General features: G+C 48.2%; 2 protein-coding genes across 2 annotated transcripts in view; one reads left to right on the forward strand and one right to left on the reverse strand.

Annotated features, from left to right (window-relative positions):
- Eme1 (essential meiotic structure-specific endonuclease 1) overlaps positions 1–3,940 on the reverse strand; it is an 8,602-nt gene extending 4,662 nt beyond the window's left edge. Inside the window, exons 1-3 of the mRNA XM_006971946.4 lie at positions 3,835–3,940; positions 874–1,673; positions 660–787 (exon numbers count right to left, since the gene is read on the reverse strand). Of these exons, the coding sequence (XP_006972008.1) occupies positions 660–787; positions 874–1,645 (900 nt within the window). The 5' untranslated portion in view covers positions 1,646–1,673; positions 3,835–3,940. The remainder of the gene's footprint in view (positions 1–659; positions 788–873; positions 1,674–3,834) is intronic.
- On the forward strand, positions 3,882–10,973 carry Mrpl27 (mitochondrial ribosomal protein L27). Its single transcript, XM_006971945.4, has 4 exons — positions 3,882–3,978; positions 7,295–7,420; positions 7,801–7,868; positions 10,576–10,973. Exons 1-4 carry the CDS (start codon positions 3,939–3,941, stop codon positions 10,780–10,782), a joined length of 441 nt encoding a protein of 146 aa, XP_006972007.1. The 5' UTR covers positions 3,882–3,938; the 3' UTR covers positions 10,783–10,973.
- Positions 10,974–15,704: the final 4,731 nt, after the last annotated feature.

The raw sequence follows: 15,704 nt of genomic DNA on the forward strand, positions 1-15,704 counted from the left end.
GGGACAAACGAGAGGGAGACGAACATCTTAATGTTTCGTTTCTAAACTCTTGAAGGGTGGAGTGTCTGGATTCACAGATAGGGAGAATGGTGGGAACAGTCAGTACAGCACCGTGAGACGCCGGGCTGGAGGATGAATATGTGCCCTAAGCCTACCAGATGCTAGTGCCAGGATACCTCACCTAGACCCTCCAACAGGGGAAAGTGATGTTACCAGTGGCCTCACACCACAACAGGCAACTGAAGTACAAAGACGCGTGGTAAACTGCAGAGTCCGGCAGTTGAGCCAGGATCTAAACACAGTTGCTCCAGTCCCCAAGTCCAGTTAGAGAACTGGGGAAGACACACAGATTCTCTTCCCTGTCCCACTCTGCCTAACTGTGTCCAGACATCACAGGATCATCCCCAGGCCCCTGGGCTCCCAGCTAGGAACCTGAGTGGTACACTGGAGGGAAGAGAATGAACTCTGCCCGCTCATTTCCCCGGCTTGCCCGTCATAGTGGCGGCCCTCTCACTCTTCTGGATTCTGCTTGCCACTTCCTCCCCTCATCCCTTCAGACTTGGGGACAGTAACAGCTGTGTCACACAGCCTCAACCAGGGGCAGTGCGGCAGTCCTAGAGGGTGAAGGGGCAGGAGAGTCTCCAGCCAGAAGCTCGTACCTCTACCAGCTCCGTCCTCCTCCTCCAAGTGATACTTCGAGGCACGGCCTGGGCTTCAATCACGCAGCTGCACTCCATAGACTGCAATGCTCCCAGGAGCTGGCCCCCACCTTCCATCTGTAAAAGCTCTGCAATAGATTGGAAGGGACTGGTCACGGGGGGAGTCCAGGACACGGACAGCCGGGCTCAGGGGGGAGCTGGAATATGGGAGAACCTGGGTCCAGCACCACCACAATATGCTTCAGGCATTCCTCCGGCCTCCGGGCTTGCAGCCTATGGACCGTCGCTGTCTTCTTTTTCTTCTCATGCAGCCTTGGGGTGTTTTCCTTCCTGCTTGCTTGGCTTGGCTGCCAGCATCCCTGAGAGCCTCTTCTCTGGACCTTCTGACTGCGCTTGGTTCTCTTCTGAGGTAGAGGGATGTCGGGAATTGTTTTAGTTACTGCCAACTCGCTGCGGGTAGACTGGTGATCTGGGAGCTGATGGCACAGACGGTCTAAGACCGAGTCCCCGTCATTTGCTGGGCTCTTCTCTAGGGCACTGCGCAGAGGAACAGCAGCAGGGATCTTTGGAAATGGGTGCTTTTTCCAGTCACATGGTCCACTTGTATTATTTTGATGATCCAAAACAGTTTTAAGTGAGGAGCCAGAGTGTCCAGGGCTCAGCTGCTCGTGTGTCAGAAACTTACGTGTGATCCTCTCGGCCAGGGGGACAAATACATCTTCATCCTCACTTCCGCTGCTTAGCACTCTGACTGGCTCTGCCTGTGTGGGAGCTTCAGCTGCATCTAGGATAAATAGTGGATCTTCCAAGCCTGGTGACAGAGGACAGGAGGCCTCGGAATCTGAGGTGACCACCGCTACGTTCTCCCTCTGAGGCTGATTCCTGTCAGCTGAAGGTGGTTCCTTCTTCAGAAAGGCAAATGTGGGCAGTTCCTCAGAATCACTCTCCGTGGAAAGCAGGGAGAGGGACGGCTTTCTTAGAGCCATCTCTAACACACGCTATCCAATTAATTGCCTAAAAGGAGAGAGCAGACATCTATGAGACCATCCAAGCTGGTCCACTAGAGGTGGCCAAGCATTATGAAGATAAATACGTTAAGAGAATCAGGGAAATAGGTCATGCTCCAACACATTCAATCCGGAACTCAAAATGGACACACTGGTACGCCAACAGGATCCCCTCTTCAAAACCTTTCTAGGTCATGGTGAGTTATAAAAAAAAATATAGTTACTATTACAAAACTTTAATGGGAATACTAACAAAACACAATACTAGCCCCTTGCTGATCTCTGCATTCAACACAGTTTTCTGTTTTGTCTTTTTGAGAGAGTCTCACGTAGCTCAGGCTTGAATTCATGTAGCTGAGAATGTCTGTGAACTGATCTCTCTGCCTCTCACTCACAAATGCTAGGATTACAAGTATGCACAATAATTCCTGGTTTGACATGGAGATCATTAAAAATGTTCTAAAAATATTTGTGTTTGTGTGTGGGCGTGTGCATACCCCAGCCCATATCTGGCAATCAGAGGACTTGCAGGAAGTTGGTTTTGTCTTTCCACAATGTGAGCCCTGGGGATTGAAACCATGTCATCAGGCTTGGCAGCAAGCACCTGAGTCATCTCTCTGGCCCCTAACATGGAGATCTCTACAAAAACACACAAAACAAAATAAAAACCATGCTGGTGCTGGAGATTGCGGTTAAGAGTTTGTACTGCTCTTACAGAGGACCAAGTCCAGTTCCCGGCACCCACCCTGGACAGCTCTTACAACCACCTGTAATTTCAGCTCCAGGAAGATCTAACGCCCTCTTCTGGCCTCCAGACACATCAAATAAAAACCAGTGAACTTTAAAAAAACATAGGTTAAGAAGATGGCTCAACAAGCAAAGATGCATGTCACCTAGGCTGCTAACCTGAGTTCAGTCCCCAGAACTGACATGGTGGAAGGAGAACTGATGCCCAAAAGTTGTCCTCTGATCTCCACATGCATGCATGAGTGTGCTTGTGTGCATACACCTACACACAATGAAGAAAAAATAATAATTCACATAATTACTTTTTATTTTAATTCACATTTATAAGTCCCAGAAATAGTATATATTATTTAAAATATAATTTAGGAGTTGGAATAGTAGTTCAGTGGTAGAGTGCTTTCTTAGCATGTATAGAATCAAGCATGGGTTTAATCCCCATCATTACACTTAGCAGGTAAACAAATAAATCACTCATACAGATTAATAGGGTCTAGTATGTTTGTATTGTTAACCATTACCATCATCTAGTTCCAGAAAGCTTTTATCACCACCAAAAGAAATCCTATTAAAAACTGGGCAAGCTGGTGCACAACTGCAATGCCCCCTCTTGGGAGGAAGATACAGGAGGATACTTTGAGTTCAAGAACAGCCTACATGCCGGGCAGTGGTGGCGCACGCCTTTAATCCCAGCACTCGGGAGGCAGAGTCAGGTGGATCTCTGAGTTCAAGGCCAGCCTGGGCTACCAAGTGAGTTCCAGGAAAGGCGCAAAGCTACACAGAGAAAGTCTGTCTCGAAAAACAAACAAACAAACAAAGGTCCTTCTGTGGCAGTACTGTGCTCCAGCAATGCCTTCCTTTGTGTAACTGAATCTATTCCATTGTGTGGATAGGCCACAATTTGTTTAAGCATTTATTGCTTGATGGACAGTTTGCTTCCCTTTCTTGGCTATAATAAATAATGCTGCTACAAATATTCACATGCAAATATTTTATTTTATTTTATATTTTTATTTTTTGGTTTTTCGAGACAGGCTTTCTCTGTGTAGTTTTGGTGCCTGTCCTGGATCTCGCTCTGTAGACCAGGCTGGCCTCGACTCAGAGATCCACCTGCCTCTGACTCCCGAGTGCTGGGATACAAGGCGTGCGCCTAGGATAACCCTTGAAACCTTCTTGGAACTCAGTTTCTTTAACACAATACTTACCAATAACTTAGGTTTGTAGGAATTAAATGAAATTGTGCATCTACAACCAGCTTAGCACAGAATCTGGCTGAGCCTCATCCTGGTCCCTCCCTAGGCTCCGGGTGACTCCCGCAGTGGGACAAACGTCCATGCCGGCCATCTCCCCGCCTCTGAGGCCAGCGGGCCATGGCAGAAGCCCCCGGAGGTACCTGCCACAAACCCCAGGAGATCTGCGCTCACCTGCTACTGCTCCCGCCACTTTTTGAACTGTACGCAGGATCCGGAAGTAGAGCTCCTAGTAGCGGAAGCAGATTTCCCAGCCCGGAAGCGAATGCGAAGGAAACATGGCGTCGGCAGTTCTTGCGCTGAGGACAAGGGCAGCAGGTAGCTCAGTGCTGTGGCTGTTGTGGGGCGAGGCAGCAGGGAGGTTGGGAGATGGAAACTGGATCTCATGGCGAACCCTGGATGCCAAAGCAGAGAGGGGATCGCGACCCGTGGAGGCCGACTGTCTCCGGTCACGTGACCCGTGGTGGGCGGTGCTGCCGGAGGCTGGGCGTGCAGGGCGAGAGCGTTACTCTGCATCTCATTATGTGAATCCCTTCGTTTATGGAGAAGAATAAGTTCAAGAAAGTCAATCGAGTCGTTATTCAGGACTTAGCTTCTTTTTTTTTTTTTTTTTTTTCTCACTGTGTAGTTTGCGTCTTAGTGCTGAGTTTTCAGGCGTATGTGACCATGACCAACGCTCAGGTCTGGTGAGACGCTGTTGAGATTATCAGCATAAACGTGATTACAGCCCCTTGTAAATTCAGTAGGTAAGGCAATAAATACACACGTAAATAACTTAGTCGGAGTTGTGATAAATGCTGTGAAGAGTCTTAGAATAGGTCCTCAAGGAAGTCTTTTGAAGAGATAAAACTATTAAGACTTAAAAGAGACAGACATAACCCTCTTGTAGAGAGAAAGCAAGAAAGTGACTTAATCTAGTCTTATATTTTGACTAGCAAGTTAAGAGGAGACGGGCTGGATGCAAATAAATAAACAGAAATGAAAATGAAACCAGGTGGGACCAGAAATGGTGGTGCTTGTAATCCCTGCACTTAGGAGCCTGAGGCAGGAGGATTACCTCAGGTCTAAGGCCAACCTGGATCACAGTCTCAAAAGCTATAAATAAATAAAATAACCAATATGGCAAACCAGCCGGAAAACTGGAATAGTAGCCATGCTATAGGATAATTTGGCCAAGATATTAGTGGTGATGGTAGTGAACTTGGAAGGAAGGAGATGAATAGGACATTGGTTCTGAAGATGGACTCCACAGGTCTTACTGGTCTGTAAAATGAGGGAAGAGAAGTAACCTGCAGGTTCCCCTTGTTTTTCACAAGAGCAAAGATAAATGAAACAATGTAGATGAAGCAAAAGTCAGTCACCCATAAGTCAGTGACTACAGCCAGGCAATACATGTCTGTAACAACAGTTTTTATGTGAGGCTGAGGCCAGAGGATTGCAAGTTCAAGGCCTGCTTGGGCTACAGGGGAAAAAAAAGTGGATGTTTAAAGTTAGCAAGATTCCAGTGCTGGACATTGAACATGCCTCTCTAAGTTCTCTTTCCTTTCTTTATTTTTATTTCCATTTTTTATTTATTGTTTGTTTTTGAGACAGGGTCTCACTATGTAGCCCTGGCTGTCCTGGAACTCACTCTGTAGACCAGATGGCCTTGAACTTACAGAGATCCGCCTAGCTCTGCCTCCTGAGTGCTGAGATCAAAGACATTCTTGTGCCATTCTGCCTGGCCCGCTCTGTAGGTTCTCATCTCTAGTTTCTGCTTTCATGAGAATTTGAGAAACATAGGTAACTTACACTATGAGCTTATGCTTCAAACACCCATAAAGCTTCTCTACGCGTACTGATACGATCCTATAATTTTGTTTAGAGACCTAGAAACAGACTGCCAACTGCCCGTGTGTTAGCCTGAATTTTATATGTATGCATATATATATGTGTGCCATGTTGTGTGCCTGGTACCCACAGAGGTCAGAAAAAGCCATTGGATCCCCTGGAACTGGAGTTACAGATGCTTGTGAACCACTGCATGAGTGCAAGAAATTGAACTGAGGTCTTCTGCAAGAACAGTCAGTGCTGTTAACCTCTGAGCTGTCTCTACAGCCCCATTAGTATGCTTTTTATGTGGCAGGAATCTTAAAGGTACTTATTAATAAAATCAAACCCGAGGCCAGTTATTGGGGTCCATGCTGGTAGATCAGAGAGACAGAACAAGCCACAGCTATCTCACCTCGCCGGATCCTCAGCTGGTCTTGTCTCCTCAGACTGGAGGCCTCTGAGTCCTCATCCAGAATGGGTCTCAGCTGAATTACTGCTCAAAAGCCTGAATGCTTAACCAGCCAAAATCTTAACCAGCCAAATGCTTCTAGTTTCTGGTCCTCACGCCTTATATATCTCTCTGCTTTCTACCACCACTCCCTGGGCTTAAAGGCTGGCTTTCTGGGATTAAAGGCGTGAGTCACCATGCCTGGCTATTTCCAATGTGGCCTTGAACTCACAGAGATCCAGAGGGATTTCTATCTCTGGAATGCTAGGATTAAAGGTGTGAGTGCCACCATTTTCTAGCCTTTGTATCTAGTGGCTGTCTGTTCTCTGACCCCAGATAAATTTATTAGAATACACAATATTTTGGGGAACACAATACCACCACATTTTTAGATAATGTTTTTTTTTAAATAATTTGTTTATTTTTATTTTATGTGCATTGGTGTTTTGCCTGCATGTATGTCTGTCTGAGGGTCCCCTGGAACTGGAGTTACAGACAGTGGTGAGCTACCATGTGAGTGCTGGGAATTGAACACGGTTCCTCTGGAAGAGCAGTCAGTGCTCTTAACCCCTGAGCCATCTTTCCAGCCCCCGATAATTTTTTTAAAGTATTTTTATTCTTTGAGAATTTTATTTTTAGGTACAATGTATTTTGACCACGTCTACCCCCTTCAACATCATTTATTTAAAATAAATGTTGAGCACTTTGGGGTGAGTGGAGAGGTCAGAGTTGTGCTGATCTTGGTTGAACATCTGCTGATGGGCTGTGGGAAGAAAGGACCTTTTTGAAATGACCAGCTGCCTGTCAGAGCCACCCTGACAGGCTGTTCTTCTGGTGTGCAGTTGACAGGTGTTCAGTGGGTGAGTGGGTAGCTCTGAAAGGGGTAAGTGAGGGAAGCCGAAGGCTCTTTCCATGTGCCATGGTCCGGCCTTTCCCTAGGGCATGGGACTGAATTTTTGAAGCAGGCCGCTCTCTGATGTCCACTCCTGTCTCCATACTCAGCAGGACTGAATGTGTCAGGAGCCAGAGTACATGATGTTTATTTTTTTCTCCATTTAAGCTCATTGCCTGCCCTCCCTGACTCACAGATACACACACACACACACACACACACACACACACACACACACACACACACACACACACACCACCCCACACCATGCTTACCTCTTGGCCATTCCAAGGATGAATTGCTCTCTGCCCAGGCATTCTCTGAATACCATACACTTAGCATTCTTGTTTCCTTCACACCTTTCATCCTGTTCATCTCCCTTGCTGCTTCTCAGCTTAGCAAATGATCCACAGAGGCAAAGAAAGTGCATCGTTTTGGGAGCCCCTCTGAGCAGTGTTTCTGTTTTCTCTGCACTTAAACAGCCCTGTTGAGCCCCGAGGCAGCTCCAGCTCTGGCCGTCAGATTTGCATCCAAGAAGACAGGCGGCAGCTCGAAGAACCTTGGTGGGAAATCGCGAGGCAAACACTATGGCATCAAGAAAATGGAGGGTGAGGGTGTGCTTGGTTCTGTTTTCCAGCTGCGTCCCGTGATGCTGCCCTGCTCTTTCTTAGACAAACTGAACCACCACGAAGCGCCTCACTCTGTACTCTTGAAGTTCACCATAGCATTGGCTCCATATTGAAGGGGCAGATGAGATCTAGGGAGGGGTAGGGGCCCCATTAATTTCTGGTTTCTTAGCCATGCAACCAAAAAGAGGCTGCTGGATGAGGGGGTCAGGCGCTCTTTTGTAGGACCATCTTGGAGGTGTTGTCCGGGAGCAGGCTTGGAGGTTGGTGGCCGTCCTGTGCTGTTGTGATTTCTTCTTAGCATTGTGCCGTGCTTCTGTGAACACTGGTGCAGTCAGCTCACCTGTGGACTTCTCTTTTAGGTCACTATGTTCATGCTGGTAACATCCTTGGCACTCAGCGTCAGTTTCGATGGCACCCAGGCGCCCATGTGAGTTGCTCTGTGCCCTTCCCCCTTCTCATTCCTGGGGCGGCCTTTTCATGTTCATGCCTTTTGTCCTCAGCCCGTCCCTCTGAGGTGGATGTCATCTCTATTTTATGGTTGAATGCCAGAGGCTCAGAGAGTGGTGGAACTCTAGTTAAAGCTGAGATTTGCCTAACATTAGATCATAGCATGTCCTAGGCCTCATTTTTCTCTTCCATAGAAAATGCAAGTGGGTTATATAATGATCTGATATATGGGGCATTTGCAGCTGCCTAAGGACCTAGAAACAATGTGCTTAAAATACAGTTATCTTCTAAAGTGGCATACTTCTTACTGATACATTTACTTTTCAGTGTTTTTATCAATTTGTAATTTTAAGACATTTCCCCTCTTATGACTCAAAGGGAAGAAATATTTTTTATTCTATTAGAATCAGATTCAATAAATACTTTTTCTTCAGTTAAAAACAACATCAAAGGAGCTGGGAGATGGCTCAGCAGTTAAGGGAACCTAGATTCAATTCCCAGCACCCACACGATGATTCACAACCATCTGTAACTCCAGTTCTAGGGGATCTGATGCCCTCTCTTTCCTCAATGGTAGCAGGCGTGCAAGTGGTACACAGACATACATGCAGGCAAAACACTCACATAAAATAAAAATTGTAAACATCAAGTCCAGCATAGTGGTGTATGCCTTCAACCCAGCACTCAAGTCAAAGGCAGGCGGATCTCTTGAGTTCCAGGCCAGCTAAGACTATAGAGTGAGAACCTATTAGCAATCCCCACTCTCAACCCCCTCCCACAAAACAACATTGATGTGAATTCTTCACCCAAATAATAACAGTGGAAGCTGATATGTTTGAGCTAAGTATGCTCCAAGTTCTTCATGGTCCATTCCCTCCATCCTTAAGATGACCCTGGGAAGTAGGGAGTTAATCCACATTTTGCAGACATAGGAAAGTAACTTGCTGAAGATCACATAGTATTTAGCAGAGCTAGGATTTGAACTGTATTATTATAATTATTATTTTGTTGTTTATTTGTTTAGAAAGGGTTTCCTATATTGCCTAAGCTGGCCTTGAATTTTCCATCCTCCTGTTGCAGCCACCTGAGTGTTGGGATTACAGCCGGTGCCACCTCTCCTGGCTTATAGACTCATGCTTTTAATCAGAGAGAGACAACAGATGGTACGGACTGCTTGTGTATGGCTTACCACACATCCGGTTTTTGTTGTTTTTGAGACAAGGTCTCCTTGCTATGTACCTCTGGCTGGCCTGGAACTTTCCATGTTTCCTAAGCTAGTCTTAAAATTACAGTGATCCCCTTCTAAGTCCTGGCAAATATTGCCATGCCTAACTTACTTTCTTTTTTTTTTTTTAAGATTTATTTATTTATTCTGTATACAGCATGTATGCCTGCAGAACAGAAGAGGGCACCAGATCTCATTACAGATGGTTGTGAGCTACCATGTGGTTGCTGGGAATTGAACTCAGGACCTCTGGAAGAACAACAGTCAGTGCTCTTAACCTCTTAGCCATCTCTCCAGCCCCTTTTTCTTTTCTTAAGAAATATCTGTCTGTCTGTCTATGCCTGTATCTTCCTATCTTCCTCTATCTATTTATCTATCTATCTATCTATCTATCTATCTATCTATCTATCTATCTATCTATCATCTATCTGTGTGTGTGTGTGTGTGTGTGTGTGTGTGTGTGTGTGTGTGTGTGTGTGTGTGTGTATTCTAGGCCAGAAAAGTGTTGGATTATTTGGAACTGAAGTTCCAGGCAGTTGTGAGCTGCTGTGGGTGCCAGGAACTCACCTCAGGTCCTCTGGAAGAACAAGTGCTTCTAGCCACTGAGTCATCTCTCCAGCCCATCCGGTTTTACTATACATCAAATTTCTTTCTTTCTTTTTTTTTTAAAAAATATACATCTAATTTCAAGTTGTAAAAGAAAAAAAAAGTATAGGCAGTTTAAAAATCTGTATTAAGGGGCTGGTGAAGTGGCTCAGAGGTTAAGAGTAGTGGCTACTCTTGCAGAAGTTTTGAGTTCAATTCCCAAGAACCACATGGTGGCTCACAACCATCGATAATGAGATCTGGTGCCCTCTTCTGGCCTGCAGGCAACATGTAGGAGAAATACTGTATACATAATAAATAAATAAATCTTTTAAAAAAATCTGTATTAAATTATTTATTAAAACACTTTGTATTATCTGAAGAGGGGGTTGGGAATATATCTAATGCACTAAGTAAGAAATGAGTATAATGCTAACCTCAGGACTTAGCTGTGAGCACTTACTGTGTAAGCGCTGTGTGTATTCGCCGATGTCATTGCTGTTTTATTAGCATATGCAGGACCCCACAATCTTGATCTGTATTTCCATGAACCTAAACTTTATAACTGTAAACAGAGCATGCTCTCAGGGGCAGTGAGCTGTGGCTCCTTTGTGGGCCTGGCTTGGGGATCTGTCCGGGCGCTTCTGCCGAGCTGTGTTGACATTACTGCTATTACCCGTGTTTTCTTTTCCCTCCTCTCCTCCGGAGCTGGTGAAGGAGCAGAGGCAGAGAAGTGCCAAGCAGGAAAGAGAGACCTGAGAGGGACTTCCCAGAGCCTGCCCTTCTGCTCCAGACTTGGCTCTGAAGGAGAATCTGGCCTGAGGCCATGGGGCAGAGCACCTGCCGAATTCCAGCTGACCAGCTCTGTGTGTTGCAGGTGGGACTTGGGAAGAACAAGTGCCTCTATGCCCTGGAGGAAGGGGTAGTCCGCTACACGAAAGAGGTCTACGTGCCCAATCCCAAAAACGCGGAGGCTGTGGATCTGGTCACCAGTCTGCCCAAGGGTGCTGTGCTCTACAAGACTTTCGTCCACGTGGTTCCTGCCAAACCGGAGGGAACCTTCAAACTGGTAGCCATGCTTTGAAGTCCTTCTGACTGGATGGAGCCTGGGTCACAGGACCATGTGATAGTGGAGGTCAAGGGTCAGGGTGAGGGCAAGGTCCCCACAGAACAGACCTGTGGATGGTGACTCTGCGGGAGCCTTTGTGCTGTGACTGCTGGAAACCCTTCACAAGCTCCAACAGGAGCATCAATAAAGCTAGCTGGAGTCCTGCATCTGTGCCATCTGGGGACAAGGCCACGTGGGCTGCTTCCTGCTCGTTTCCTAGCCATGCTTGCGTGTACACTAAAGGAAAAGAAGAAGAGACCTCCAGAGCAAGAACTGAGGAAGGGACCTGGTTCTAAGGAGATTTATTGACACCACCCCTGAGAGGAAGTGAGGGGGGCTTACGTTCTAGAGCAGTGGTTCTCAACCTGGGGGCGCCCTGACCCCTTTGGAGATTGAATGAGTTTTTCACAGGGGTCGCCTAGGACCATCCTGCATAGCAGACATTTACATTACAATTCATAACACTAGCAAAATCACAGTTATGAAGTAGCAACAAAAATAATGTTATGGTGTGTGTGTGTGTGTGTGGGTCACCACAACAGGAGGAACTGTGTTAAAGGATCGAAGTGTTTAGAACTTCAGATTCTAGAGTGTCACTGCTGCTTCCTCCTTGGGTCCCTTGAGGGTCCAGGGGCTGGCCCGGGAGGTGGGGGAGTAGAGGAAGCAGCTAGCCATGTGGTTCACATGCTAGAGCCTGAGATGGCTACATGGTACTTGTGGGACAGTAGGCTCAGCCACGCCCTCCTGCCCTAGAATAGAAGGCTCCTTCCAGTGGTGAGCCAGGGTAGGAGGCAAACGGCTTCTTCTAGCCCGTCAAACGCAGTGAACCACATTAACTTCTGGTTCTTGATGTATTTCAAACTAGAAACAGCAGCAGAGTCTGGTTTGGGGGATACTCAGTGAAGGCCCAGGCAGGCCTCTATTGTCAGCCCAGCCCATACCTCGGAGGTCTGACGTCTAGTAGAAGGACCAACACAGCAGGTGTTACTTTGACACTGGAGATGGGTGGTAGTGGCTGCAGTCCCAGAGGATGCAAAGTCCAGTGACTTCTAAACACCCCCTGTCTGCACACGGCATCCAGAGATGGGATGCACAGTCACCTTCCTACTGTGGAGTTCTGCTTTGAACTTGCTGCTTGGTACTTTCAGAGAATGATCCTAGACTCCCCACATCCTGCAGATCCTTGGCAAACATGGCCTGGGGTCTATAGGGAGTCACTTTGGTGTCCTGTGTATAGAGTCGCAGGTACTGAGGTCAGCTGGGCTAGTGGGGGAGGGGTGGGAGGCCAGTTAGGCCTGTCTCAAGAGAACCAAAGCTGTCCTTTCCAGGCCCCTGAAGAGATGGAAAAGGGGCAGGACGGGACGCTGCTCCCTGAGGGAAAGCAAGCCATCTTTGGTGGGAATGCAAGCAGTGTTCTTGAGGCCTCCAATAGCTTGGTGGCCGTTGAAAGAATCAGAGGACAAAGGTTTTAGCTTTCTCTCCTCCCCCGTGTACGTTCATACCCCTTACACTGTTTCCCTGTCACACTTCCCTTGTAGGCCTTCCTGGCCTGGGGTCTCCGCACAGAAGCCAAGTGCGGCTTTCAAGCCCTGGGGTTTCGTAGCCTTTTCCTTGTCCTGCCCAATGGGCACTGAGCAGACACTTAAGAGTGATAGGGGAAAAGCTGAGTTCTCCAGGGCACCTAAGACTTGAAGGGCTAAATAGTTAGGGCCCCAAGCACTATGCAGTCTGCTGGTGAAATCTGCCCTGGTCATTTTGTCAAACCGTCGGGCACATAGGCTGACTGCCGCGGGATTTACTGATGGGTCCCTGGGCAGCCTCGTACAGAAGCTCTCTCTGGGGACACCATTGTGATCAAGACAAGCACAGGGAACAAGGGAGTCATGCACCAGTTACCCAGCTTCCTTGCTCTGTCTGACCAATGAGCCTAAGGCTCAGGGCATAATGTTCCTGCCTCTCCCAGCTTCTTTCCCTCCTTTGTATTCTAGCCACATCAGGCCCCTTTGCCTGGCTGCAGGAGGCTAGCACGTACTTCACTTAGAGGAGGCAAGACAAGGATCTTCATCTGCATTTTCCTGGGGGAACCTCTGTGGGTGCAGGAGTAGGGAGGAGCTAAGCCTCAGCATCCAAGGCTAGCCTGGGGTACAAGGTTAGCCTGTAAGGGAGGAGAGTCCTGACGCTATCCCATTATCCAGCTGGTCATTCCTGTTTCTTCTGCTAAGTCCAGGCCCCCAGCATGTCTGGGAAGCACTCAGGTGAGGAAGAGTCCACTCCTTTCTGGCCACCAGCTCATTGTGTCCCTCTCTGTCAGCTCTGATGGTCTTTGGAGGGTCAGGCTGAACAGCAGTTTCTGTTCTCAGCCCTCCATCTCGAGTCGGGTGCTCAGAGTTGGAAGTTCAGAGCCTAGAGCTGCAGTTCAAATTTATTTTGCTTCCTACATAGCTGCTATATGGTGCCCTGTCCTTAGGAGGAGACCTGGCAGTGTTGGGGTTGCCCCCTCCTGCCCAACAGAAACCTGCTCTGGCTTTCCAGAGCTGGGGAGCTAGGGAGCTAGGAAGAGTCCTTGTCTTCATGGAGGGTTCTCTGCAGTTTATTTACCAGTGGTGAGGAAGGGGCCTGGCCAGGATGTTATAAACTCTTCTGCTGCGGCTGCTGCTCTGAGCTGGAGGGGAACTGGGCTGGAGGAGGCAGTGCTCAGCGGATCACAAAGGCTCCTTCCCTAAGGAACAGTTGCTTCCGTTAGGCGGGAAGACAGGGCCCTTCAGTCAGCACCTATTCACAAAAGCCAAGAGCAGCTTAGTGTGCCTGTAACCCCAGTGTGGGAGCCAGAGCCAGAGATCCCCAAGGCTTGGGGGCGAGCCAGCCCAGCTGAAAAAACCCCAAGCTCCAGGTTCAGTAAGAGAGCTGTCTCGCTGGGCGGTGGTGGCGCATGCCTTTAATCCCAGCACCAGGTAGATCTCTGTGAGTTCGAGGCCAGTCTAGTCTACAGAGCAAGACAGGACAGGAACCAAAATTACAGAGAAACCCTGTCTCAAAAAAAAAAAAAAAAAAAAAAAAAAACACCAACCAGAAAAATAAAAGATCCTGTCTCAGAAGGGTAAGGCAGAAACTAGTCGAGTGGGATACCGGGCACTATCCTCTGGTCGACACCCCCCCCCACACACACACATACACAACACGTACATACACACATAAAAAACCAAAAAATCAGTGCTGAGGACTGTTGTGCTATAGGCTGGTTAACTGGCCTGGCTGGGCTCCAGTGTGCAATCCACCGTGACAGCTTGACTGACTGTGCCTCATCTGCCGAATCCAGTCGGTAATTTTTTTGTTCCTGACCCAAGAGTTGATATCGGTAAACTGAAACAAAATGTTGGGCGGCGGTGGTGGCACACACCTTTAATCCCAGCACTCCTTAGGCAGAGGCAGGCTGATCTGAGATCGAGGCCAGCCTGGTCTACAGAGTGAGTCCCAGGACAGCCAAGGCTACACAGAAAAACTGTCTTGAAAAACCAAGATAATAAGTAATAAGACAAACAAAAAAACCACTCTCCCCATCTGGAGAGCTAGATCAGTGTCAAATATTCAAGTGGGCGTCAGAGACAGCAACCATCTTCTCTGACCAAAATACCCTTCTCTGTGTGTGTGCTCCTGCCCTCAGCACTTCCCAACTGGCCAGCCACACCCTGTGACAACAGTGACAGAGTGCCTCTGGGGGCTCCTCACCGAGTGCCGAGTGCCGCACCATCAGCTTTGACCTGGGGCTCATCATTTCTCAGCTCTCAGTTTGTTTTCTGTCTTGCTGCCTGAAGCCTCCAACACTGTGACCAGCCCACCCTGGTACTGCTGTAGATGGTCAGGAGCGCCCTCTCTTGGCAACGGGGAAAGGCTGCAGCCTGGGCAATCGGCCACTTACTCCCCGAGCTAAGCCAAGCTGAGCTCTGCCCAGTGTGGCTGCTGATGAAGTGATTTTCAGGTTCCCCACACCTTCATTCTGACTCCCATATGATGTAAGGCGTGGAGGACCAATACTGAGCCCTTACTGACGACAGGAGGAGAATCAGGGAGAGCTTGAGAAAGGCAAGGCAAGTGAGTAATGTAGACATCATTCACTCAGGTCCTAGGGCAGTGGTTCAATCCCTGCCCCTGGCCGTAAAGGGACAAGCTACAGAACTATCCAGTAGGCCATAACCACAACCACCTCTACTACTGGGCAGGCTACAAAGGGAGGGCTTGAGTAGTAGCAAGAAAGCTGTAGCCTTGGGGGATGAATGGGCCTTAGCGATGCTGAAGACCCCTGGGCCACATTGACTGCAATCTGGCCCAGTGGTCAGGTGGAGTGCCTGGTGGGGTGTTTTAGAACTAAATGCCCTTAATGCCGGCCTGCTGGGTAGCAATGAGGAATCTAAGCCTCCTAGAGCCCATTTTCCGGCAGAAAGAAGGCTGCACTGGAGAGCCATCCGGCTTCTGGCTGGATTTGTCAACTGTTCCTGCTTCAGGGACCGTCACTATTTCAAGGCTACTTTGATAGCTAAGACTTCTAGAAAGCCCAGGGATCAGCCACAGCTCCCTCAGACACAGGAGGAAATGTAGAGCCTCAGTATGCTGGCCAGTCTGTCAACTTGACACATGCTAGGAGCATCTGGAAAGAAGGTACCTCAACTGAGAAAAGGCCTCCATTGATGATTGTTGTCAGGGGGTCCCACCACTGTGGGGAGTACCAAGTGGTCCTGGGAGGCATAAGAACGGTAGCTGATCATGAGACTGGGGAACAAGCCAGTAGGCAGCATTCTTCCCAAGGCCTGTGTTGAGTGCCTGCCTCCAGGTTTCTGCCCTGGCTTCCCTTTATGATGGACTATAAGCTGTAAGATGAAATAAATCCTGCCCCTCTCCGTGCT

The sequence above is a fragment of the Peromyscus maniculatus genome, chromosome 8, assembly GCF_049852395.1.
Source record: "Peromyscus maniculatus bairdii isolate BWxNUB_F1_BW_parent chromosome 8, HU_Pman_BW_mat_3.1, whole genome shotgun sequence".
Taxonomy (NCBI): Eukaryota; Metazoa; Chordata; class Mammalia; order Rodentia; family Cricetidae; genus Peromyscus; species Peromyscus maniculatus.